The 27,811-nt window shown below is 36.4% G+C and overlaps 1 protein-coding gene and 1 long non-coding RNA gene across 6 annotated transcripts in view; one reads left to right on the plus strand and one right to left on the minus strand.

The window, feature by feature from the left end:
• The first annotated feature begins 2,532 nt into the window (after positions 1 to 2,532).
• Positions 2,533 to 27,391, plus strand: LOC111090743. 2 transcript variants are annotated; one of them, XR_005372801.1, is made up of 5 exons: positions 2,533 to 3,093; positions 7,122 to 7,327; positions 11,195 to 11,275; positions 19,588 to 19,706; positions 26,901 to 27,391. It is a non-coding gene; the product is annotated as an uncharacterized LOC111090743 (long non-coding RNA). The 2 variants fall into 2 exon arrangements; XR_005372802.1 differs by lacking the exon at positions 19,588 to 19,706 and having other exon boundaries at positions 2,543 to 3,093.
• The window catches only part of RAP1A (RAP1A, member of RAS oncogene family), a 70,759-nt gene continuing 46,822 nt past the window's right edge, over positions 3,875 to 27,811 (minus strand). For 2 of the 4 annotated variants that reach the window (XM_038562377.1, XM_038562378.1), the window contains 7 exons: positions 25,364 to 25,447; positions 20,565 to 20,633; positions 18,479 to 18,535; positions 15,517 to 15,657; positions 13,746 to 13,889; positions 8,151 to 8,266; positions 3,875 to 5,080 (listed from right to left, as the gene is read on the minus strand). In XM_038562377.1, the coding sequence (XP_038418305.1) occupies positions 8,180 to 8,266; positions 13,746 to 13,889; positions 15,517 to 15,657; positions 18,479 to 18,535; positions 20,565 to 20,633; positions 25,364 to 25,420 (555 nt within the window). In that variant the 5' untranslated portion in view covers positions 25,421 to 25,447 and the 3' untranslated portion in view covers positions 3,875 to 5,080; positions 8,151 to 8,179. The remainder of the gene's footprint in view (positions 5,081 to 8,150; positions 8,267 to 13,745; positions 13,890 to 15,516; positions 15,658 to 18,478; positions 18,536 to 20,564; positions 20,634 to 25,363; positions 25,448 to 27,811) is intronic. The other 2 variants (XM_038562376.1, XM_038562379.1) reach the window with 1 other exon arrangement.

Below are 27,811 nucleotides of genomic sequence, written 5' to 3' on the forward strand. Positions count from 1 at the left end.
TTCAATGTTCACTGTGAATCTCCCGTCGAGATCTCTTCGTCTCAATTCCAGACACTGCCAGACACCTTCGGCGCAAGTCTAGAACCCAACCCATTCCTAACCCTTGGTATGTCCAAGATGGAACCCCTGGACTTGCTCCTGCCATAATCTTTGCTATCTTGATTACTGGCAAAAAATCTTGGGAGTCATCCTTGACTGCTCTCTCTCACACTCGAGTCGGGAGGTTCTGCTGGCTCTGCTTTCTCCTAACCAGTCTCTGTTTCCACCCTTGCCCCTCCACAGGCTATTCTCAACTCAGCAGCCCTAGTATCCTGATGAGAGGTTGAGTCAGATCATGTTCTCTCTACCCCTTGTTGAAGTCCTTTCTGTGGACCCCAGGCAGCCAATGCTAGCACTTCAACATGTAGGCACACGTCTACTTCGTGGCATTTGCAGACCCTTTCCAAGCCACAGAAGGTAGTTGTGTGGGCTGCACATTTCAGATATTTACGCAAACAGCAATTTAGGCAACATTCTCTCCGCCCAGCACTCCTATCCTCTTAACTCTTCTCCACTCTTCATTGTGCACACATATGCACACGCCCATGTGCAACACTTCCTGTCTCTGCCAAAGATTCCACAAGAGAAAATATTTTCTTTTGTATTATTCACTGCTCTATCCCCAACGTGCAGATAAGCACAGGGCATAGAGCAGACACATCTATTTACTGAAGGGCCTCTAAGGATCATCTGCTTTCTATGCCCTACAAGAATTTTTACGTGGTTAAAAGTAAGCACAAGAACTTGTGCATGGTTAAGCTTTACCAAAAAAATAAATAAATTAAAAAATATATATTAATAAAACAACTGCTCAAAAGAAGAGTCACATCACTGCTTAAACAAGGTTTGGGCAGCCTCAGCTCAGCGGTTTGGCCCCGCCTTCAGCCCAGGGTGTGGTCCTGGAGACCTGGGATCAAGTCCTGTGTCGGGCTCCCTGCATGGAGCCTGCTTCTCCCTCTGCCTGTGTCTCTGCCTCTGTCTCTCTCATGAATAAATAAAATCTTAAAAAAAAAAAAAAAAACCCAAGAAGGTTTATTAAGGTTTTTCCTCAAGAGGAACAGCCCTGCCCATGCTTCTTAAGAGAAGCAATTAGCAGGAAATGTATGTCATACCTTAAGCCCAGAACCACAGGAGGCTTCTTCTTGAAAAGCCAGAGAACTATATTCCAATTTCCTTTCAAAGCTCTTCTTAAGGTCTGCAAAGCAGAATCCATGTTGCCTTCCCTGAAAACAGAACTAGGCATCCAGTTCAAAGTCTCCAGCTGTTCTCAACAAGAATATTTTAGCAAGACATGGCATTAAATAAATGGACTGAGCATTCAGCAAGCCCAAGAGGAAACTGCAGTAAAGAAAAAAAAAGCATATTCAATGTAATATCTGTACTATGTTTCCAAGAATGCCTTGTATTTTTTTCCATTTTGGTGGGATAGAAATACTAAAAGCTTGGTGGTTGGACTACCTCAAAGCTCGCATTCATTTCCTTCCCTGTACAAGATGGGATTTTTCCAGATCATAGACAAGTACCCAAATCACTCTGCCCTTTTAAGTTGGGGGCTGAGTCAAGGAGGGCTATTTTAATACACATTTAAGTAGCACCTTAAATAAATACAAGACCCAAATAAAACAAAAGGTTATTTTATGAGCTATTTTCCTCCTTCAAATACCAGGCAATCTCTTCACACTTTGGTTTCACCACATACATATAACTTATAAGAGCGTATTTTATGTCTTTTAGCATTCTACTGTGACTGCTTACCAAGGAAAACACTGAGGTAATCCTTCTTTCTGTCCCTCAATCCTAAAAACAAATCAGATACATGAACTGACAAATGTATGTGTACTTAATGAGGAAAATGAGACAAAATATTTGAAACTGGGCAGGTCCAGATAATGAAGAATGTTCCTATGTGGAGAGAACTAGCTCCAGCCCACATAACCTGTCTTAATAATGCTGGTAATAAAATAAAGACTAGGACCTTCCCAAGGACTAACTTTTCCCAAGTACATTCTAACTTCAAAGAAACGGACTGTCTCACTGAGGGGTAAAAGGTGGTCAGTTATGATGGCAGATCAAGAGGCCAGGAAGAGAAGATTTAAAGCCGTAGGGGAAAGAGAGTAACAGACCAACACCCGTATTTCTCCAAACATTCCTAAGAGAACTATGTGCCCACAGTTTAATAAATTACAGTATTTTCATACCTCTGATGAACTTCTTACCTATCTTTCCTGCCCGGTAGATTGCAAACTTTTGAGGAAAGGCCTTTATGCCTCTTTGTGAAGCAAGCAGTGTTTATTCATAAGAACAGATGGACTGGCTCCATCCTATTCCTTAAATACCAGTAGAAGTATTTGGTACCAAAGCTCCCCCTGATGGAGGCTAAAATCATAACTTGCGTATTTACTGTTAGTCTCTAAAACTAGATTGTTTGGGGGCACGACTAGTAAGCCATTAAAGTCATCTGTGTTTTAGTGGGGAAAAGAATTATCAACTGTGACATCAAGCCTCCTCTAGATTCTAGGTCACTCATACTTAGAGTCACAGATATGAACATGGTGTCAGTTCTTAGATATTTATCATATAGTATGAGGTTCATATATCATATCCTTGAGAGCTTTTGGACTTTTCAGCCATAAAAAATACATCAAATACATGTTAATTTTGGGCATGCTCCCCTCTGGAGCCAAGACTACAGAATCCACACAGGGATCAACGGAAGCAGGCCCACCTCCCTTTCTGACAGGCCACCTTTCCACCTCCCTCAGCAGTGGCAGATTTCCTTGGGATAGTAACGCATCTCCCTGACTTCAGCGGGTCCTGCCCTGCATATTGCTGTGCCCCACAGGGCGTGTCTCTTCACATTTCTGCTGTGTCCCAAGTGGACTGTGTGAGACATGACAAAGGAATCCAGCACTGTCATTCTCCCCATCATGCTCTCAAACTGAGGACAAATTGATGCTGTTAATCCATCGTATTGTAACTTGGGAGTTACTGTTATTTAATGATTTCTAACCTATCTGGCAAGTAACCACACAGCCTATGTCACAGATGTAACAGGTAATATTTAGCAACTTTTACTAATGTGTGATGTTTGTCTATGACTTTAAGTCCAAAGGAATGTCTGAGAGGTGAGTTTTCAAGCAGAATGGCTGTAGAGGACCTTAAAATATGCCACCTTGGCCTGGACTGGCCTTAATGCTTCACTTACTTATTTTAATTTAAAAAAATTGTTGCATTTATTAGATTTTTGGCCCCTCAATCCCAGACATATGTGTAACTGGATCAGTAGAAGGAAAGTATTAGTTAACTAAATTTATTAGAAACTCAAAAGAATACAATTTCCAATTTTTTTTAAACAATATTTTAACATTTTCTCAGGTTGGTCAGAGCTTACATTTGAAATCTTATTCCTAAATCTCAATTTAGTAACCGATGGCCTGACCACATTCCTGGAAAGTCTCAGCAAGGCATGAACACTACTTCACACCTAGTTGCAATGAGACAATATCTAGATCCCTGAGCAGTGATGTAGACTTTCTAGGACTAGTCTCCTTTTCAGTATTCAGGGACAAGGCACAGGGTTTTCTCAGCTTGTTTCTTTCCGTCGCCAGCACTCAACTGGCCGACAAGCTGTTCTGCTCTACCTCTATGGAGAACATGTAAGTCACATCGATTCCCCAGATCCATGTCCTCATTAAGCGCCACCTTTGTAGAGAAAAACAACTGGGAAGGAAAAGAAAGCACCACTGAATAGCCAGCTACAATTTTAACTTAGCAATCTTTTCCATATGTCTACCATACTACTTCATACATAGTCGAAGCAAAAGTAACCAACACATTCTTTATACGCTTTTTCACTTTTTCTCACTTCTCTCAAATTCTTCAATCTATTATAAAGTAAGTTTGAAAATTTTTTACATAACATTTCGTTGGTGGGCTTACACCCAACAAATTAACAATGACCAAAGGATTCCCTTGGTGAAATTACAAGCTGTGGAAGATTTGAAATAGTAAAGTTAACCCCTAATACAGTATTAAACTTATTTTTACATATAAAAATAATACAGTGGGATATTTTATTCAATAAGATACAATCTATAAGATCAAGAGAGAATATACAAAACTATTCTATGTAGTCTGATGTAGTTTGCTGTATAGTAGGAATAAATACATCTAGAACAGAAAGCATGAAGTCTGTTCTCAAAGAAATCACCAATTAGGTGATTTAAACACTTAGGGGTTTAAAGCCAAGTATTCTGTAAGTACCAGGCAGAAAGGAGCTACAGTTGTACTTAAAACAATGTGGCCATTATAAAATAAAATCTTAAATCTATAAACAAAAACACACAAAACCAAATGAAAATGTACTAAAATTTAATCATCCATAAAAGCTGTAATTTAATCTGACAGTAAAACACAAGAAGCAATATTAGAGTTGGTTTAGTATATTATATATTTTAGCTTTGAAAGCCATAGAAATCAGTTATCCCAGTTTTTTTCCTATAAAAGACCCATTTTTCCAAAGCATTATGCACAATTTTAATTAGAATATAATGACAGAATGATATTTCATAATTTTTTAAATATAAAATGAAGTCAATGACTCAAAAAGTTATCTGCTGCAATGAGTTTGAGGAGAAATTTCATAATCTATATCATTACAGATATAAAGTATAATGGTTCAACTTTTAGTGCTTGACAGGGAGGAATCATGATAAAAAGGTCAATATGAAATCATTTGATTATAGTAGCAATATCTAACATTTGAAATGCATCCATGCTCTTTTGTATAATCATATTAGAGTCAAGTATATTTATTTTCACATCTGTTATAACTGCTATTGCAAAGGAGAAATACTATTGTCTTATTTTCCAAGAGATATACACAGAGCAATTTTTTTTCTCCAGGGAATTTGTGCAAACCAATATAAGATTTAAATTCTTCACATAATATATAAAACAGGAGAAGCCTCTTCAGATTTAATTTTTGAAGTCTGGAATGCTGGCACTTCCCAATTAGGCAACAGTTCTTCATTCCTGTAATCTAGAACATCAAATAGATATATTTAAATATATATACATATGTAAAAATAAACAAACATATGTATATACACACACACACATATACAGTTAATCTCTTGATGTCAGAAGATGGTAGTGAACAAGCAGATAATCATATAGAAAGAAATGATTTCAGCCGATTGTTACTAGACAATGAAATTATACCAAATAGCTATCAGTAACAAGGCTATTTTAAACTTTTAAAAACATTTAAAAATGGTTTTATTAATTTCACAATCTGACAGTCCTGTCTGTAAAAAGGAAAACTGTAATTATTTCTATCTCATTATCTTATTTTTCCAAAAAGGAAATGATACCTGCACATAAAATATCCTTATCCAACCACTTCAGGACTATATGATATTAAGATTACCACTTCTTTAAAAAATATATTTATTTATTTGAGAGAGAAAGAGAGAGAACAAGCACAAGTAGGGGGGAAGGGCAGAGGGGGAGGGAGAGAGAGAGAAGAACCCTTGAGCAGACTTGGCACTGAGCAGAGAGCCTGATACAGGGCTTGTCTGGGGGGTGGGGCGGGAGGCGGCTCCATCTCCTAACCTGGAGATCAGGACCTGAGCCGAAACCAAGAGTCAGACACTTAACCGACTGAGCCACACAGGTGGCCCTTGGATTACCACTTCTAACACAAGTTAGGACCCGAAAACACGACACAGAAAGAGCTGACCCCCATAGGCAAGGGCAGAAGACTCCAAGTTAGTTGTATTACTCAGCAGAAAAGAATTAGGTTAAAGGAAGAATTTCCTGAAGATGAATTTCTCTCCTCCTCTTTAGAAGTGGGACATACTGGAAAGAGATTAACATGTTTCAATACAGTCTTGCTTAAAGGATAAGGTCAGATAAACTGCCCTCAAGGTTCATGTACTCTTACTCAAATATATATATATATATATATATATATATATATTTTTTTTTTTAATTTATTCCCCATCCCAGTACTTTTCAAGTGGGATCAACATGGCACTTCCAGTCTATAATCACTCTATGATTTCTCTGCTCTGCCAAGTATTCTGACTTATTTCGTATTTTCAAGCATCCACGGAGATCTCAGGTGACGTATTAAATATATTGTTGGGCTGAATTACATATCAGAACCTAAGAATTTACACAACCAGGATGAAAGTCTTATTTCTGGATGTAGGCCAAGATTAATCTCTCAGGTAAAGCCACAACACACTGCAGGTTGTATATGAATGAATTTTCACAACAGGCCAGGAGATGGCACCTCTTCCTTTAAACAGGCTAAAACATTTTCTACAGAACTGGAAATTAAACTAGGGTCAGCTAAGGTAATAGCATCAACAAGACAGTTACCTATAAGAGAGCTAAATGATTTAGTTCAGAATAGGAACTGGAGTCCTATTTTCCTTACCTTTGCACCCTTACCTAAAGAAACACACCAGCAAATTTTAAAATAATCATCTTCAGGGAGCTAACGATTTATAGTTATTGAATCAAGATTTCACTAAAAGCCTAAAGCAAACATTAGACCAGACGCTATCTTTCCTAAATCCAACCAGAGGCAACCCCATGCTGTTTCATGCTTTCTGCCCATTTTCCTTGAACTTCATTTAAAAAGGAGGTACCAAAAAAATTAAATTAGACTAAATTAAAGGGGGGGTACAATTACTCAGTTGTTTCCCTGGAGAGAGAGATTCATCCAAGTCTCTAAGGAAGCACTTATTAATTAGTTAATTTGGTGCTCTGGAAGAGGTAATCTGCTCAAAGGACCCAAGAGACTTAGAACTCTCCAGTGGTAAAAGTAGACTTTCCTCTAACCCGACCAAGATTAGTAATATGCACATAACCAGCATCAAAATACATCATAAAACAGCTTCATGAAAATATTCCTTTATGGTATAGTTTATAGAGCTTATGAAGATAAGTAGAAATTGTTTAGGGGATTTAATATATATAATTAGAGGAAAACAAACAAATGGTCCCTCAGCACCTGGTTTCTCATTTGATAGGCAACTTTAATGCTGCCACTAATTTCTCTCCAACAGGTTCGCTTTAATGAAAATTTAAATGGTACTTAAAGTCAACTACTACTTAGAAGCCTGTAGACAAAACATTTCAAAAAAGCCAACCTATACCCAAGAGGAAATGACTACCATAACATAGTACCACATACCCAGAAGAACGGCTTGAGTTAAAAAGACTGGCAATACCAATTTTGGAGAGGATGCAGAACTTATAAAGCTGCTAGTAGGTGTGTAAACTGGTACAACTACCTTGAAAAACTTTTTTTAACAGTAACTACTAAAACTATCCATATAATATAGTATACAGTCTGGCCATTTCATTCCTAGGTATTTATCAAATAAAAATGATGCACATGTGCATACTCATGCAAGAATGTGCAGAATTACCCCATCAGTTCTTCAACCCAAATGTCCATCAATAGCAGAATATATAAAAATATTGCCAGTACAGTCATGCCATAAAAATGAACTACTGCTATATGCAATAAGGAGAATTCTGGAAAACATATTTTTGACTAAAAGGTGCCAGACACAATACCTGTTTTTGTTAATGTTAAGTTCAAAGAGAGGCAAAACTAATTGTGTTAACAATCAGAGCAAGGGTTACATTGAGGGGAGGAAAGACTGTGATTGATACACACAGGTGTGTTCATTTTTAAATAATGCATCAAAATGTGCACTTAAGCATTTTGTTTCAGATAAACCATGTTTCACTTTAATTGGGCATGAATTTAGGAATGACCCTAGAAGGTATTCCATTTATTCAACCACTATTTTCTGAAAACCCATTCTGTACTTGGCACTAGGGACACAGGGTGAATAAAGCACACATGAGCACACATGGTCCTTGCCCTCAGACACCTTACAATCTTATGGGAAGAAAGACAAATTATCAACAGAGGAACATATTTACAAGCCATATATCAATCACGTTCACAAGATACAGAAACCTGGAAATACCCCAAAAGGTGAAATGGGAAGTGGTTAGGGCTGGGGAAAGCCCAAAATAAGAGTATGAGAACGGCATTTGTTCTGCTTTCAGTATCTTACCTGGCTCAGAGCTGCTGCTTACTGTAAGTCTAAAGCAGCAGACATGATTTCTTTTTAGGCTTCTTCTTTTCCACTGGTGTTTTTCTATTTATCTGTCTGACAAGGTCATAAAATATCTAAATAAAAACAAGAGAAAAAAATGTCTTATTCAACAAACATTTGAGATCTTGCTCCACAAAACCATCCTGGTTCTGTTCAATGGGATTCTGCCCTTGGATCTATATATTGCTGCTTTAACAGCAGATTTCTTAGAAGCCCCACGTGACTCTCAGGGTAAAGGACTTACCAATTTACCATGAAGGAAATACACCTGCTCTTAGATATTCAGTATCAAGAAAAAAAAAAAAAAATGAGTAGTAAAAAACAAGGCAGTGAAGTTACAGTCTTCATGGAATCTTCTATGCTTCAATACATTAATTATTAAGGGAATAACAGTTAATGTTCACATTGAATCTTCACATTTATTCTACTTTTTAAAAATGTCAAACTTGGGCACCTGGGTGGCTCAGTTGGTTAAGTGCCCGACTCTTGATTTCGGCTCAGGTCATGATCTAAAAGTCCTGGGATGGAGCCCCACAATGGGCTCCCCGCTCAGCAGGGAGTCTGCTTATTTCCCTCTCCCTTGCCTTCTGTCCCTCCCCTTGTTCACAAGCACATGCGCTTTCTCTCTTAAATAAATAAATCTTAAAAAAAAAAAAATCAAACTTAACAGAGAAGTTGCAAGAATAATACCAAGGACTTGTGTATTTTCTTTATACAGGTTCATCAATTAGGAACAATTTACCACATGTACTTTATCATTAATTGCTAAATACACTCTCTTATTTTCTAAACCATTTGAGAGTAGCTTGCATATAACGGTCCCTTAATGGTTGAGTGTGTATCTCCTAAGAACAAGGATATTCTTCCATTACCATATTATAGTTATCCGGTTGCATACATTTAAGCACTGATACATTACTCTGTATTATCTACAGTGCAGATTCCAATTTTGTAAATTATCTCAATAATGTCCTTTATAGTAATTCCTGCTCCCCTCCACCACAAAGAGTCCATCTAGGATCACATACTGCATTTCATTGTCTGTCACTTTAACCTTTTAGAATCTGGAATGGTTGGTTCTTCAGTATGTCTTTCATGACACTGTCATTTCTGAAAATGGATGGCTAGTAACTTTATAGAATTTCAATTTGGGTTTGTCTGATGTTTCTTCATGATTATATTCATGCTCTATATTTTTTACTGGACCAGGACAAAAGAGATACTTAAGAGGAACTTAAGTTCCTTTTAAGATACATGTAAATGCACATGATTTTTGTTTGCCTCTTTTGGTGATATTGGTTTTGGCTAAAGTGAAAAAGAGAAAAAGTCACCCCAATTTGAAGTGACAAATAATTTCTTAATATATCTTCTGGATTCATTTTGAATGAGAAATGCAAGGCATCAAAGAAAAATACAATAGTACTTATTTAAAAGATTATTATTTTAATTCCAATATGTTTATATGTTTCAAAGTGTCAGAATAATTAAACAACATATCAGCAGAATTCAGTTCTTTGCTATGAAATGCAAATACTAATGACCTGGAATAGAAACAAATATTGCAGAATCTCTTTACTATTACTCATCTATAATAAAAGTGCTTTGTAGAAGTCTATATAAGTCCCAGCTTTTAGGGGCATAGGGACAAATGACAAAATTTGAATATGCACTAACATGGACTTGATTTTAATAATTGTGTTGTGGTTGTATAAAGAAAATATCTTTGATCTAAGGGTACATACACTAACGTATTTATGAATAAAGGAGGGTGATAAGTAAACACTGACATGTTAACTGGTGAAATCTGGATGAAGAGTAAACAAATTTAGTGTTCTTACATATTTTCAGTAAGTTTTAAAAGTAAAATATTTTAAGAATCATTGGTCTACATTTCTTTAAGATGGTGCTCAGATAAAACAATCTCTATTTACCTTATAATCCTAAGATTACAAGGCTAAATTATTAAAAAGAAAAAAAAAAGCCACTACTGAGTGATTTATCCTAAAATTATAAGTGATGCATTTACATTCTTTTCTTTCTGCTACATCCTCCTCACCACCATCTCCTTCAAACCATTTAACTTCTCTATTATCTAATTTCTAAGAAAGCTGAAAACACAGGATTTACGAACAAAACGGCAGTCTCTTTCACAGCTCTGAAACCCTTTAAGAACTTAATATGGATAAGCCACAAACAAGTTCTCATTTGTTCCTTAGCCTTAGCACATAAGCTATAAGATGAAAAATTAAAAGAACAAACTAAAATAGTCTAAGAATCAAAACCACATTTCTTTATGCCAGGCAGTTTTGGGGTTTTGGTACTACACTAACTGATTTTGTAGTGATATTCTCAACAACTTCTTTCACAAACTCTGCCCACTTCACAATAGCTGGTTCAGTGACGAAGGCAAGTTCAAACTATACTAAGTATTCAGTTAGATATGCTCAGAGTCCTCAGCCTAGGTTCTTCTTCATATCTCTCAACTACAGAAAAATCTAAAGGGAACACAGAATAGTTTCTCAATCCCTCTGCCATTACTCAACTGGGATGTTCACTTGATTCCAATTATTATCCCAGCCTCAGCAAAGAACAATTAATTCTTGATTAAGACTGATGTGATTCTGGTATTACTATGTCCTACTTTCAGAACATAGCAAAAATGGTATGGATAATAGTTTAATATATATATATATATTCTGATATAGGCAGCAGGGACCTATTTAGCCAAGCAGTATGTCCCTGTGTGATTTGAAATTTGAGTCCAACAGGAATCACATGTGTATTTATAAAGCCTTAGCTGCCTGAGGTACTATTAACTATCAAAGAAACTCTGTAGCTGGATTATCAGGCTATAAAGAGAGAAACATTGAAAGAAACTCGAATATATACTCTAGCATAAAAAGCTTGTATGTTCCTCAAAAGAGTAAGGATCCTTAAAATAGCTAATGTATTCCAATTTGTTTACTGTTCTCCATTTTTGTTTAATAAATCCTCATACCAAGGGTTGATTTTAACAAGACTGCTGTGAAAATGGACCTCTGGGGCACTGGAAACTACAACCCAGGAGGCTTAGCAAGTAGCAGGTGAGTTCCCACAAACATGTAATGCTTTAAAAGAAACACCTCCTATCAATGGTGCTTCCTGGACTGTGGCCCAATCCAGCCCCAGCAGAGCCAAGTCCTATGAAGCTGGTGGGTGGCTACCAGTGAGAGTGAAAACAGGGAGAGCAAGAAACCAGATCCCTAAGGCCAATCATCCTGTAGATGGTGATGTTGCACTAATATTTCCCTAGCCAAGTTCATGCAACAATCCTAATGCTTTTTTCCCCACAAGGTTTATTTATGTGAGGAAGAGAGAATAAGCATATAAGCAGGGAGATGGGCAGAGGAGAGGGAGAGAGAGAATCCCAAGTAGGCTCCTTGCTGATCTCACGACCCTTGAGATCACAACCTGAGCTGAAATCAAAAGTCAGATCCTCGGGCAGCCCGGGTGGCTCAGAGGTTCAGTGCCTGCCTTTGGCCCCGGGCTGTGATCCTGGGGTCCCGGGATCGAGTCCCACGTCAGGCTCCCTGCATGGAGCCTGCTTCTCCCTCTGCCTGTGTCTCTGCCTCTCTCTCTCTCTCTCTGTCTCTCATGAATGAATAAATAAAATCTTAAAAAAAAAAAAAAAAAGTTGGATCCTCAACCAACTGAACCATCCAGGCGCCAGCCACCCCCAATGCTTTTTATCTCAGTTTCCTTTCTCTATTTCTTTTCTTTTTTTGGAGGGAAAAGACTGTACCAGAACTTAAAATTTTAGGGGTGTCTGGATAGCTCAGTTGGTTGAGCGTATGCCTCCGGCACAGGTCACAATCCTGGGGTCCTAGAATTGAGCGTGTCAGGCTTCCTGCTCAGCAGGGAGTCTGCTTCTCTTTCTCCCTCTGTACACACTGTCTCTCTCAAATAAATAAAACTTTAAAAAAAAACTTAAAATGTTATGATTAGCCAAATTTTTCAAAATAAATCTATGAAACTATAATTCTACCACAGAGAAAGCTGAAGCTAAAAGTATATACTTCCTTTCATTTACTTGGCAGTGAAAAAGAAATGACTGTTGAAGATCTCAGTAGGACTTGCTCCCCACTAGGATATAAACTTCTTTAGGGCAGGAACAGTGTCTGTCTGGATCACTGTTACCCCAGGGCCTGACACATTGCCAGAAATATAAGCATGCAATAAATATTTCCTGAATAAATGAAATTTATGAATTTTTATATACTTATAAAAACTGCTTTTACCTAAAAAAAGCAAGCTTTAACATTCTTGGTTATTTGAAATCAGAGGATTTGTAGCAAGCTTAATTTTTTTGTCTGTCAGAGGTTTATTTATTTTTTAAAAGATTTTATTTATTTATTCATGAGAGACACAGAGAGGCGGAGACACAGGCAGAGGGAGAAGCAGGCTCCCTGCAGGGAGCCCGACAAGGGACTCAATCCCAGACTGGGATCACACCCTGAGCTGAAGACAGGAGCTCAATTGCTGAGCCACCCAGGTGTCCCTTGCCTGTCAGATGTTTAAAGTCACTTAGTCATTTTAAAAGTCAGACAATAGTCTAAAATTGTAATATTAAGTCAAGGAAAGTGACCTACAGACCCAAAGGTCAGAGAAAACAGCAAATAAAAACACAGGATCCTGACAACCTAATACACCCGTAACTCACCTAAAGTGAGCTGAACTGACTGATCACCTATGATGCCATAATGACAAGCAAATTGGCAAGTGAAGACTTGCATTACAGGGAAAGGAAAGAAGCCTACTCTGGCTTTTTGTTTGCTTTTTAAAAGCTTATATTAAAACAAAAGCAAATAGAACATTGGTGGTGGCAGGTGGAATTGCACTGATCTTTGAGGGATCCAGGAGGGTACTGGATTTACACCCAGGCAGGCAGGCATGCTTGTTAAAGTATTCCTGTCACAGCTATGTTCTCAAGATAGTAGAAAGCTTAAGTCACAGACAAAAAAAAGCCTTGGGCACCTGCTGTATCAGGCCTCAAAGAACAGGTGAATTTTAGTTCCACGTCCATGCTGACAGATTTTTCCCTTTGAGTCAGAAACCAAAGGAATACATGACTCAAAACACCAAATTCTGTGATATCCATGAGGCAATCTCTTTCTGTATAAGTTCATAAGCTCAATAACTACTTTGATTTTTGTATTTTCCTACTTGACAACCTCTTTACATACATGTGCATAAGCAACTGCTACAATACAAGGGTGATAGAAAAATTTGCACATACCACCTTCTGGCATATCACTCAGAAGCTCAACAGGACTTTAGGCACATTATTTAACTTAAACTTTCTCTTTGCCAATAAGGTAAATATAAGAGTCCTCATTACAGCCATCAAAGTGATTTTATGCAAGAGAGGAAATACGGTTTCTAAGAATTACTTAGTTCTCTACATACTTAGAAGAATAAAATATTTTTCTTTCAAAAATTTGGTTTTGACTACTAATTTAAAAGAAAGGTAACTAAAAGGGCACTTGTTTGTGCTGCCTAGCAGCTGTCAGTTACCTCATTAACGTTGATCTTTGACTTTGCAGAAGATTCTAAAAAGGCACAGTTACACCACTGTCTTGCTAAATTCTGACCCTGCTCTTTGCCAACTACTCGCTCATCTTCCAGGTCACATTTATTGCCAACCAAAATCATTGGAACCTGTGGAAAGGAGAAAATGTAATATGAGCAGTAGCATACTTGTTCCTTACCCCCTTATAAGTAAGCAGTCACCTGTCACCAATCGAAATGTATTAGTTAGAACTATAAGCTTTGCCAAGTGATTTAAAAAATTTTATGTATACACATATACACATTGGGGGGAAGAAGGTAGATGGAGGGGGAAGAAACAGAAAAAATATGGAAGATCTCTACTATGCTCATTTGCTAAATTATTTTAAGGATATAATCACATAATTCTTATGTGGACTACTACTACTAATAGCTGGATTCTATGTACAAAAATCCGAAGGAAAAGAAATCTCCTGCAAGCAGAAAAGAATGTATATATTCACTGGGCCTAATTACAGTTTAAGTGCTTCATCTCACAGGGCCAACAAACACAAAAGCAGTGGCAAGACCAACATAATAATAGGTTCTCCTTCTGCATTTTACATTAGATCTGAAGACCAGTTTAGGTGAGGTGTTAAGAAGGAATAACAATTAAAAAAAAAAAAAAAAAGCCACAGAGCAGCTATGCCTCGCCCTTTCCCCTGTATCAGAAATGCTGTCCCTACTTCCAATAAAACAAAGTGCTAACAAACTGTACAATGTCCTTAGATAAAAGGCGTCCACAGAACAAAGTCATTTGTGAGGAGATGGACGCTACACACAAGAAAGGATTTAAGGGACATGGTGGGTCTTGTACCTAAAACAGGCAATTATCACAAGTTAGATGAAACAAACAAGACATCTACAACTCCATCATTTTTAGTTATGACACAAGATAAAGAGACCAACATTGCTACATTGCAGTGATTTGCATGTAATTGCCTATGAAAACAGAAGTCTCTTAGATAAATTATTCATGGGAAGGAAGAAAACTATTCATTAGGTTATGGATGATCATGAGTCCTATGGTAGAAATCCCTTCCGCCTACGGTATTACCCAAAGTTAAGGTCCTGAGCAGGTGCATATGTTCCCATTAATAATGAGAGGGAACATGTAAAAACAGAAAGGTACAAATGAAATTTTATATCCCAATTTATACAGCTGAAAAGGAACTCTCTGTAATTCAAAACTGAGGTAAACAAGTAAAATGTACATCTTTGCAAAAAGGCACAACAGCAATGATGTTATTCACCAAATAAGGCATGAATTCTGCAACAAAATATAATTAAAAAAAACATAAAAACCCAGTTAATTAAAATCTTCAACATAATTCAAAGGAAAAAACTCTTAAGTACAAACGATACCAGAGAATTTTAGAAATGGAACATATCACTATGGTTCTTACTAATGTTCTCTGAACAGTTTCTGATGTTAACTATCACCATTCAAAGCTCAAGTCCCACCACTTCTACCAAGTCTTTGGACTCCTCTTCCTTCCCTCCTGCACTTACTAGCACAAAGCACAATGAGTACACTTTATCATACATGCCCTCCTTTTCTAACTATCTTATCATATAATGTATAGGTAAATTGAGAAAACTGTAAAAAATTTTTGATCACAGGAATGCTTTTAACTATATGGTAGATAACCTCCAAATCCTCTTAAAAGAAAAACAGACACTTTTTATTTGGCCACAGAGAACGAGCAGTATGTCTTATAGAGAGAAAAATACTTACATCTTCTGTGTCTTTAACCCGTAAAATCTGTTCCCTCAGGTCCTGTAAGTCATTAAACGTGGACTGAGCTGTAATAGAATATACTAGTGCAAACCCTTGGCCATTCTTCATATACAAATCCCTCATCGCTGTAAATTGCTCCTACAAAAAAAAAAAAAAAAAAAAAAAGTGCAATTAAAAGTACAATTTCTTGAATGTATTCTGAAACAATTTAAACCCAAATCATTACAAGTGAGCGACTGAATCTTTTCTTACATGCTATCATGACAGGAAATATAAGACCTATTATACAGTTTCTAGAAACTCTGAGGTAGATGTTCTTGTTCCCTACTTACATGACTAGAGGCAATGACAATGAACTAAGGAATTAGGAGAGAGATCTTAACCACCTTAACATGTTTTCTGTGTGGTTTAGAAAACTATACATAATTCCTTTTTACATATAGATCCTATTAAATTATTTTGATACCACTAAAGATGATCTCCACGGAAGTGCTGTTAGAAAAGAGAAGTCCAAGTACTGAATCCTGAGGTCCTCCAACATAAGGGGTTGGGGATATGAAAGCAAATTAGGAAAGGAGAATCAGGAGTAACCAATGATAGAAGGAAAAAACCAAGTGTTGTTTCCTGGAAGCCAAATGAATAAAATTTTTAGAGGAGAGTAATCAACTGAGCTGGAGGTTGCCGAAAAGTCTAAGGAGTTGACAATATGTGCAGAGGGCTGATCATGAATGACAGGCCATGACTTGAAGCTGTGTGAAGAAGGGGGTTAGGACATAAAGACACTCAAAGATAGTGGGATAAATGAACTGCAGGTTCCAGTGAAGTTGAAGGTATAAAAGGAAGGGAGATGAAAAAACAAGAAGTGGAGAATGAGTAGCATGCTTGAATATGAGATGAAGGTGGTATCACAGTTATTGGTAATCATATAGTCTAGATAAGACCATGGTAGGAATAGCTGAAGCAGTAAGGAGGTCAATAAACTGACAGGTCGAGGAAACTGATCATCTATAATATATATATAGATTCTATTTGAATAACAAAATCACCAAGAATTCTGATTGAAGCAGTGATGAAGAGAGTGAGCAAAATCTTCAAGGAGTAAGGAGTGATCTGGGACATGATTAATAAGTATCAACTATTTTCTAAGCTTTATGGGAGGCACTAGGGACACAGACAACTAAACAGGCAATTATAACACAATATGTGTCACAGCACTAGGATGGGAGAGTGACAAGACATTTAAGAGCACAAAGGAAAGATCTCAATGGAAGGGATGAACTTCCTTAATTTGGACAAGAGGAAGAAGAAAAAAGAACTCCTTCGTGCTTGTGGAGGAGATGAAAGGAAAAAGTAGAAAAGTGTTAACTGTTGGGGTGTCTGGGAACAGAGGAGAATGACTACTGATTCAGAAGCTAAGGAAATTGGGGCGGGGGGTGGAGAAAGGAGATTTTTTTGAGTCAGCAGATACAAGAAAGATGTAGTACTAATGATCCCAAGTTTCCTACTGGAGTCAAGATGCATTTTCCCACAAAAGAATGGGAAAATATGATATAATTAGCTCTACTAATGCTCCATTCTACCTATATGCTTTTCTTAGTGACATGAAACTTTCTCATCATTTATAAAAATGTTTGGAAAATTTGTGCTAAATTTTAAACAACTTACAACATTTAAGAATACCATCCATTTTCAAACTGAGAATTGCCTAATAGGTAAAGTCTATGTATATGGAGAAAAAAAGAAAAATCACTTCACGTGTGTACTTTTTATGGCAATATAAACAGGAAATTATCAGCAATTAATAAAATTATAAAGGAGGTGACAAATGAACACAATGCAAATAGAAGCAAATACTTGGAGCTAATACTACAATAACAGGCATTGTGCCAAGTGATTTATAATCACTATCTCATTTGATCATTACAAGCACTGTATGATATACTAATGTCATCAGGAGTAGTCATTTAAAGATGAAAAAAATGAGGCTTCAAAATAATCCTAAAGATTTTTGTCAGAAAACATGTATCTGTCAATAGCTCCTTGAGATGTCAAAATGCTAATAAAATGCAAAAACAACTTTGATAAAAATTAATGACTATGGTGCCAAGACAAAGTCTCACATAAACCCAGAGAAATACATATTTTAACTAAAATTCTGGATTCAAAATACCTTTTTAAAAAAGCAGCAATAGGGACACCTGCACCCCGACGTTTATAGCAGCAATGTCCACAATAGCCAAACTGTGGAAGGAGCCTCGGTGTCCATCAAAAGATGAATGGATAAAGAAGATGTGGTCTATGTATACAATGGAATATTCCTCAGCCATTAGAAATGACAAATACCCACCATTTGCTTCGATGTGGATGGAACTGGAGGGTATTATGCTGACTGAAATAAGTCAATCAGAGAAGGACAAACATTATATGGTCTCCTTCATTTGGGGAATATAAAAAATAGTGAAAGGGAATAAAGGGGAAAGGAGAAAAAATGAGTGGGAAATATCAGAAAGGGAGACAGAACATGAGAGACTCCTAACTCTGGGAAATGAACAAGGGATGGTAGAAAGGGAGGTGGGCGGGGGTGGGGGTGACTAGGTGATGGGCACTGAGGGGGGGCACTTGATGGGATGAGCACTGGGTGTTATTCTATATGTTGGCAAATTGAACACCAATAAAAAATAAATAATAAAAAAAGCAGCAATAGGGTAATCCTTACTTCCATATAGGAAGAAGATACCCAACACACATTCTATAGGTGAACTCAACATAAAATTTAAGAGTGATATGTAGGCATTAAGTACATCACAGATGGTTGGAAGCACGTAAGAAAATTTAAGAAGCCCTACATTTAGATAATTTGTTCTTAATCAGAATAATTACTTTTACTCAGAAGAATTATTCAGATGACAAAACCTATTCACTAACTATAATCTATCAGAAAAAGAGAAAACATCCTTACTGTTCCTGCTGTGTCCAGGATTTCGAGCATACACTGTTGGCAATCTACTTCGACTTGCTGTTGGGAAAGGGAGGAAAAATGAGAAAAGTGTTATCAAAATCAAAATGTGAATCTGCTTTCCTGTCATCTCTTCATTCCAAGTACCTATTACAATTATAAAGCCTTTTTCTAGGAGTTTGCCCTATTGGCTGAGACTTAACTTGGTACTATAATAAAGAACAAGAGGTCTCAAGCATGTTCTATTAATACTATAGAAGCCGGGACTGTTAATGCTGAGTTTAGGTATTTTCTGATCACTATAAACTGAGTAAAGATTTTTGCTATTTTTAGAAGGCAAGGGTCATATTCTCCAATTCAAGAAAAACTACAACAAACAGGTATAGTTCTGACAGAAATAAAAATGTATAAAAATAAGTATATTATCTTCAAAGAAAACAAAGCACAAAAGTATTAAATAGCTCAAAATGCAGATAAGATTTTGGGGGTAAAGAAAATTCTGCCAACTTACCACATTCAAGTTGTTAAAGTTTTACTAATATGTCCCAAATTTGGTACATAGGAAAATTTTAATAAGAGATAAGGGGAACACAGATGTGCTAAAATGGAAACACTGAACTTATATAGTCCTCAGGACTTTAAGAAAAAGACCCTACGCTATGTGCAAAAGGTGAAATTTTATATACCGAATTCTATTTCCCCAGTGTTTTATAAAATAAGAGAAGGTTGGCCTAAAGAGAGTATCAAGATCAACTGTGCGGAAAATTTTTAATAAAGAATTTTTAAATTAGAAAAGAGTCAAATCTTCAACATTCTAGGTACAAATCTGTTTATAGTTACAACTTTAGCCAGCAACTTATTTGGGGGCAATTTTAGTAATGCAACACTGTCTTCTAAAAATAAACGTATTGATCTAAGGCCTATTTTAAATGCTTCTGTGTCAGATCGGGGATTGCTAAGAAGCACCCTTGGTGGTGCTACAAACTCATTGTCCCACCACTTACAGGACTAATGTGGTAATCTGCACAATCAGTAAATGAGAATGCTCAATGAATAATGAATTAGGTAGTTTTTCAATGTAACTAGAATACATTTTTATTTTCAATTTGCAGATAATGACTGCTGCGCCAGTATGGCTGGTTGAGCTTACAAAATTTAACAAAATTTATAACACTATTAAAGGTAAATTCTACAACATGTAATGAAGTAATCCTTTCCTATTTGTTGAAAGGTAGGTTTAATTTTCTGCCCTTCCCCCTGCCCGCCTTTAACATACTGGGAAATAAAATCATAAAAATTCCTCATAATGCTAGTCTCATAATGAAATACAATGGTCAAGATTATTTGTCAAGACTATTTAATTTTTTTTTCTTTTGAATTTTTTAAATGTTTTCAGAACTTTGGCTTTAGGATGACAATAAAACCAAGCAGAAAGTATACTGATTCCATACACCCTTCTCTGTTCCCCATTAGCCTCTCCTACCATCAGCCTCCCATACCAGAGTGGTACATTTGTTAGACTCAACAGACCTGCGTAGAGACATCATGATCACGCAAAGTCCACAGTTTACATTACTGTAAAAAGTACACAGTTACATTGGTATTGTACATTGTGGGTTGGGAAAATGTGTAATGACACGTACCTACCATTTTTAATCATAGAATCCAGTATCTAATTTCTTACAGTCTAAAGAGAAAATATCTTCAAAGTTATAAAACTAAATAAAAATAAAAACCTTCAGTCACTGGGTAACTTCGAGTATAAAGGTGATCTTAATTTTCCTTCACAAAAAGAATTGTCAAAAATATACCTACTATTTATACACAATTTTTCTACATTAAAAAAAAAAAAAAAACACCAGAGAAATGTTGTACACTAAAGGACAGATTACTAATCAGTAACAGAACACAGAGCTCTCTGTGGCTAAGTAGTACTTTATGAGAAATATTCTGTCTTGGTGAAACTTAAAAACCGGGAACATTTATATCACTTCTCAAAATAACTTGTAAAAAGCAATTCTATGAATCAAGTTTTTAAAGCCCTAAGGAACTATTTGTAAGCATGTGTATACAAGTTTCACATTTTTACCTTTCTGTAGGAATCTTCTATCGTTGGGTCATATTTTTCAACAAAAATTCCCTGAACAAACTGAACTGTCTAGAAAAAAAAAGCAGAGAAAAGTTAAGAACCTAAAAATCAACTCCTCTAGAATGCTACTTACACCCTTATAAAGTGATAAAGACTAAATGAAATTATGTGAAAATTCTGGGTAAACACACAGATGTACAATTTCATTATTTTTTAATACAAGGATACACCCACAACTAGGAGGTACATTAAGAAAGGAGGCAGTCTCATGTTAAAAGCTGTCCAGCAATGCTGCAGCCAACTCATACTGTGAAATAATTACTATATTAAGTTTCAAAATACAATGAAGATACAAATAAGGACACAGATCCTAATTAATGAAAAAATGAAAATCTATCAGTATTAAAACTCCTAATACCTCTTTATGTATCTATAGAAACTTTATCTCATGCTCTTAAAGGAATGAGACAAAAGGTTAGAAATTTTTTTAAAAATCTTAAAAGTTTATCTAAATTGTGAAGGAAAAGAGAAGAGGAAATTAAAAAGTACTGAATTTACTAAATTTATAGTCATGTTCGAGTTTCATGTTCTCCTTCAAAGTTATTTTTTCCCATTTGCCAACTGAGATTTAAATATACAACCTCCCTGATTCCAAAGCCTTACTTTTTCATTGGAGACACAGCCTACTCATCTTTTTTCAGATTATCTACTTCTCTCTCTCTAAAATTTCTGTAAACACAGGCTTGAAACTAGGTATTTTATCATTTGGTAAATAAAAAGAAGATGGTTGTGAAATACTGACTGCACAGCTTTAAAACAGGGTCTGGTACACTGCCATCTAAAAGCAAGAATAGGTAAGAACGTGACCTGAGGTCACCTACACTTAAATTATGCACTATTTTAGTTTGAGCTAAACACATTAACTGGAATATAGTAAATTTCACACTTCTTCCTCCTACTATGCTCCTGTTCTTCAAAGGAAACTCAAGATATAATTACACCAAAAACTTTAATCATTATTTTGATCAGGGATTTAATCACCTCATATTCTTAATACTACATATAATTCAAACATTAGGAAAACTTCCTAATATGCTTTATGCAAATATAATCCAAAGCAGATGTTTAGAAAGAATCTTACTGTCCTCATAATACCATGACATACTCCCTTTCTCTCATAAGTTTACAGTGTTTTCCAAAGGGTATGTAACATATGATGTAGCAAGAAACGAGGTACAAAAGCAGGTATGAGAACTCAAGTGCTTTCTATAAGCCAGTTGTTACAGACTTGCAAAAATTAAAAACAATCTCCCACTTTTTCACTTCCTTCTTACTTAAAGCCATCTTTCATTATTTCTCTGAATCTCAGCCTCTCAGTTCTCAGAGACATTCATTCGTACCAACTTTTTTTTTTTTTTTTTAAGGATTTTATTTATTTATTCACGAGAGAGAGGGAGAGAGAGGCAGAGACACAGGGAGAGGGAGAAGCAGGCTCCATGCAGGGAGCCCGACTTGGGACTCGATCCTGGGTCTCCAGGATCACGCCCTGGGCTGAAGGCGGTGCTAAACCGCTGGGCCACCCAGACTGCCCATACCAACTTTTATTTTAGTTTTCCTACTGGATCTTCCTCTTCTTTCCTGACCTACTGTTCTTTCTGTGTTAAAATAAAAAACAGAGACCAGCTTGAAAATTCTCTGAACTCTGATGAAATTTATGAGTTTCATCATGTAAACAAAGCTTAATTTAGCTTATTCAGCAAAGCTAAATTGACCTGGGGGTCATATCTTGCTTATGCCTCTGGAAATCAAAAGCAAAACTTACACTGTTTCCCAAGGTTGATATGAGGTAACCCCTAACCAATTCTCTCTCACTTTAAGAATATTCTAACACTATAACCAGTCACTGTAAAGAATAGTCACTGCTTTCTCACTCTCTAAGCTGCATTATAACAATATACCCCTGAGCTTCAGTCCATGTTCTGGTTTGTAGGTTCCCAGTTTGCAAACTGTCTTTTTGCAATACGTGCACAATAAACTTACTAATCACTACTTCAATGATTCATTAATTTTATTTGTTATTTCTTGAACTTCTGACATCTGTCACAATTATTCCCTTCCTCTATGTCGTCATTTTCCTTTCCACAGAATTATTGCCACCAGCATACAGTTTGTTCTCCCATCTTCCACCCAGAAATAAAAATTTCCCTTAACTCCACAATTCCTCCAGCTTCACCCTCCCCTTCACTGTTCCTCTCCTAATCACACTTCACCTGCCTACAATCATGGTTCTGTTTCTTCAGCGATCATTTACTCTTCAACCCACCTAGTATGGTTACGGCACCATCACCTTATTGGAGCTTGCTTTTATCAAGCCCAGATACCTGCATGTTCCTGTATCATCTCTTTCCTCTTCTTTATTCGACTTCTGACTTCAAGTAAAGATGCTTTCTTTACATTCAAGTGTAAGATATACTCTTCTATGCTGGATCCTGCAATTCTACCTACTGTTTAAAAGTTCAGAGGTACTCACTCTTTTTTCTCTAGTCTCTCCCTAGACAACCTCAATTATTCCCACGGATTTTTTACTTTTAATTACTTTATTTATTTTTGAGAAGGTAATCCATGGACAAAGGACAAAATACAAAAGAGTATGCAGTGGTAACCAACCTTACCTATCACCTTTGTTCCCAGTTATCCAATATCACTCCCCCAGGTAACCGGTAGCTTCTTTAACGTTTCAGAGATAATCAGCATATTTTATACTATCTTCCCCTTCACTTTCCTTTTTTTCCTTATAAACACAAACAGTAGTCTACAATGTTTGGTACCTTTTTTCTCCCTAAATAGTACATCTTGAATATCACTATGTATCAGTATATACAGAGCTGTTGCATTCTTTTTAATAGTTATATGTTATTCTACTCAAAATGTGTATTAAAAACTTACTTAACCACCTCCACTGGCAGACATTTAGGGTGTTTCCAAACTCTTACCACTATAAGGAATGTTGCAATGGATATATTTCTGTGTGTGTGTGTGTGTGTGTGTGTGTGTATGTATTTGCAATCCACATTCTTGACCACATTATTTTGTAACATAGGAACTTATATGTGAAATTTGAAGAGACTTGCTACACTGAAAGTTATATGCATTTATTCTTATTTTTTTAAGTTTTATTTTTTAATTTAAGTAATCTCTATAGTCAGTGTGGGGCTTGAACTCACGACCTCGAGATAAAGAATCCCATGCTCTTCTGACTGAGTCAGCTAGGCACCCGGAAAGTTATATGCATTTAAAATGACAGATGTTCTCATTCACCACAGAGGTACTACCTTATAGGTACTAATTTGAGAGTAACATAATTCTTATGAAATTAAATACTGTGGACATATTCATGGTTCCCCAAATCGTATCATAAGTCTCTTTTAAGCTTATTATCTTGAAGATCCAATTACTTATTGATGTATTTATGTTAACATCTCACATAACCAAATTTGACATTACTCTTGATTTTCACTCTCAGATCTCCTCATTCATTCTCCAGTGATTCCTTTCTACTTAAATGATCCATCCATAAAATTAGTAACTTAACAACTAGAATTGTGGGAATCATCCTCAATAGCTCCTTCTTTCCTAGTTCTCACATCAATCCAGCATGAAGTTATTTAATTCTCAAAACATCTACTTTTTCTCTCCTTCACTGCTATGGCCCCCATATAAGCTTCCACAAACAATAATCTGGGGTTCGGAATTAGCTCCGAACTGTCCAGTCAGCCTCTCTTCTAAATCACGCCACACAGAGCAAAGTATTCTCTTTAAAACATATTATCTAATTCTGTCAACACCCCTGTCACTGCCCTCACCTCCACCCCAAACCACTTTCAACTGCTTCTCACTGTCATTAGGAATAAGTTTCAAGTTTTTTTTTTTTTTTAATGATTTTATTTCTTTATTCATGAGAGACAGAGAGGCAGAGACACAGGCAGAGGGAGAAGCAGGTTCCATCCGATTCCCAGATCACGCCCTGAGCTGAAGGCAGACGCTCAACCACTGAGCCACCCAGGCGTCCCAGTTTCAAGTTCTTATATGGTCTTCAAGTCAAGATCTGGTCTCTGCCTCTCACCTCATTTACTTCCTTCCAGTTTACTCAGGCCTCAGCAACTGTCACCAGCTCTCAGTTATTCAAATGCTAACTTAACTTAGGCTCTTTGAATAGGAGTCTCTCTTAAGAGTGTACTTTTCTTTCAAAGTATCTCTCTCACAATTTATAATGAGGTAGTTCTTTATTTAACTGTGCAATTATTATATCTCCTCCACTATAATGGTAATCCCTGAGGGACTGTGACTGTTTTTGTTCACTGTTGTAACCCTGGAGTCTGACAGTACAGAAGCTCAACACATATTTACTAAATAAATACAGCATGTGTACAAAAAATAACTTCATTTCACTTAAGTCTGGGGTGGGAGTAGGGTAGGACTTACTGGTATCTGAAATAATCAGTCACTCCCACTAGAATGTAAAGTTCCTTAAAAAATCAGAACAATCTTATTCTTTGAATCACAATCACAAGTGCTGGCAGCCAGTAAATAATCTGGTTAATGAAAGAATGAGTGAGCTACCACTGTAAACTACACATCTGTGGTTACTGAATGAATCTCCATTCCCTGTGGGCCAGATACTAGGCATATAAAAAATGCTGCCACCTTTTCTTGGTAGTGACTAAAAGTCTTAAGGCAAGCAAATATCAATGTTCTTCTTGTACTATACTAATTAAGTTAGAGTTAGGTGGCTAACTTACCAGAGCGGACTTCCCCACGCCTCCTGAACCAAGGACCACTAGCTTGTACTCACGCATGATGTGGTCTGTTTAAATACTGACAATCTGGGGAAAAAAACAAAAACCTAAAGATTAATAAACATCTAAGAATAATCTAAAAATGTATAACTGTTACATAAGATAAGGCAATATTTTGGTTTTTGTTTCCTTTCCTCCTTAAGACTATTAAGGGGAAGACAGGCACACAGTAAGACCATGCAGATTCTAATCAAGTTTATAGGACTACTGCCAGGCATTTTTTAATTCATTAAAGTTCATCTTTGACTAGGCATCAGTCATCATTAGAGCCTGTACATGTTACTTGTAAGAGTGATCAGAAAATAAGGTGATTAAAACTAGTAGTTGTTTTAGAACTACAATCATGAACCCAATTTTTTACAAAGCTATTGTTTAAATGACTTAACATACTTTTTTAAAAAGTTCACTCATGAGCTTTAATGGATATGATATTTTATTTGCTAATATCATATAGTAATTATATACTATTTTGTTCATTATTCTATTATAGCTAAACCATGTAAAATGTTACCCTTGAAAATTATTAGGCTATGAAAGGATTATTATTAGTGAGATTGTAAAAATTCTAGAAGTATTAGCAGTATATTCCATAAGACCAAATTGTAGAAAGAGAAAAAAAGAAATATAAACTTTATTTTTTAACTCCACGATTATCTTAAAACGTAAAAAGGCAGGAAAGAATTTCCAATGGTCATGATGGAATAAGTATGAATGGACAGTAAACAGCTAAAATACCAGATAAAATACACAAAACAATGTTTTCAGACATTTGAGAATAAGCAGTGTAGGACTATGATCTCTGAGAGATGCAACAAAATGAAGGCCTATATCTGCCACGGCTTTCTGCTTTGGAGGCACTTTTCAGACAGTTGTACAAGGAGGAAGAACTCAAGCAGATGCCAAAATGTGTATCAGAGAAGAGGGAGTTATGCATAGAAAATTCCAGAAATCTGCACAGGGGTTCACTTGAGTCTCTGGCCAAACATTAAACAGAGCAAGCAGGATGAAACTTCCATGAGGTAAAGGCAAAGAATAAATAGAGATCTATAAGCTGAGCATTCCAGAGTGCTGAAAATACTGGAGTTCTGGTCAGAAAAGTTCTCCTTGTTGAAACACAGGCAATTTCCTTGAAATCCCAGAAGATTCACAGACTTCTTGAGAAGCTATGCAAGACAGAAGAAAACAGAGTATCTTTAAAATGCTTAAAGGGAACTTGGGTGGTTCAGTCAGTTAAGCACCAGACTCTTGGTTTCAGCTCAAGTCATGATCTCAGGGTCCTTTGTCAGGATCTGCGCTCAGCACAGTCTGCTTCTCCCTCTCCCTCTGCTACTCCCCCTGCTCTCCTTCTCTCTCATAAATAAATAAAACCTTAAAAAAATGCTTAAAGAAAAAAATGGTCAACCTAGAATGCAATGAATATATCCTTCCAAAATGAAAGTGAAATAAAAGGTGTTTTTTTTGTTTTTTGTTTTTCTTCCAGATAGGAAGGAAGCAAGGAAGGAAGAAAAAGGAAATGAAAGAAAACAAAAGAAGGAAAGGAAGGAAGAAGGAAAAGCTGGGGGAAAAAATTCGCCAGTACACATTTTTAAAAAAGCAAAGGAAGTTCTTCAGGTGGAAGAAAACGATAACAGATGGAAACCTGGATCTACCTAAAGGAATGATGATTACAAGAGGAATAAAAAGTACCAGAAATGGTGAATGAGAGTAAATCTACAGGCTTTTTTTGACCACTTAAAGCAAAACTAGGAGCTCCTGGGTGGCTCAGTTGGTTAAGTGCCTGCCTTTGCTCAGGGGCTCAGGTCATGATCTCAGGGTCCTGGGATGAATCCCCTCCTCATTGGATTCCCCTCAGCAGAGAATCCACTTGTTTGCCCCTCCTCTTGCTCGTGCTCTCTCTCAAATGAATAAATAAACCCTTAAAAAAAAAAGCAAAACTAATAATGTATTACAACGTTTTACAACATACGTAAAGACGTATTACAATAATAGCACAAACACACAAAAAGTAAGAGAACTGGGAGTATATTGTTCAAAGTTCTTACAGTGTATCTGGAGTAGTATAATAATAATATAATAATAAGTATTTGAAGATAAACTGTCATATATTAAAATAAAATCTAGAGCAGCCACTAGAAAAAAAACTGATTCACCCATAAAACAGCAGAAAAAGCACAAAAAAGCAAGAAAGAACAGTGAAAAGATGAGAAAAAGATAAAACAAATAGCAGGAGAGCAGAATTAAAAGGCAACCACATCATTACATTAAATGTATATCACCTAATCGAATATTCCAACGTTCCAATTCAAAGTCAAGATAAGAAAGCAAGACTAACCATGTTGTCTTCAAGAAACAAACTTTAAAAAAAGACACAGTAAAGTTAAAAGTAATATT

This window comes from Canis lupus, chromosome 17, assembly GCF_011100685.1.
Source record: "Canis lupus familiaris isolate Mischka breed German Shepherd chromosome 17, alternate assembly UU_Cfam_GSD_1.0, whole genome shotgun sequence".
NCBI classification, from domain to species: Eukaryota; Metazoa; Chordata; class Mammalia; order Carnivora; family Canidae; genus Canis; species Canis lupus.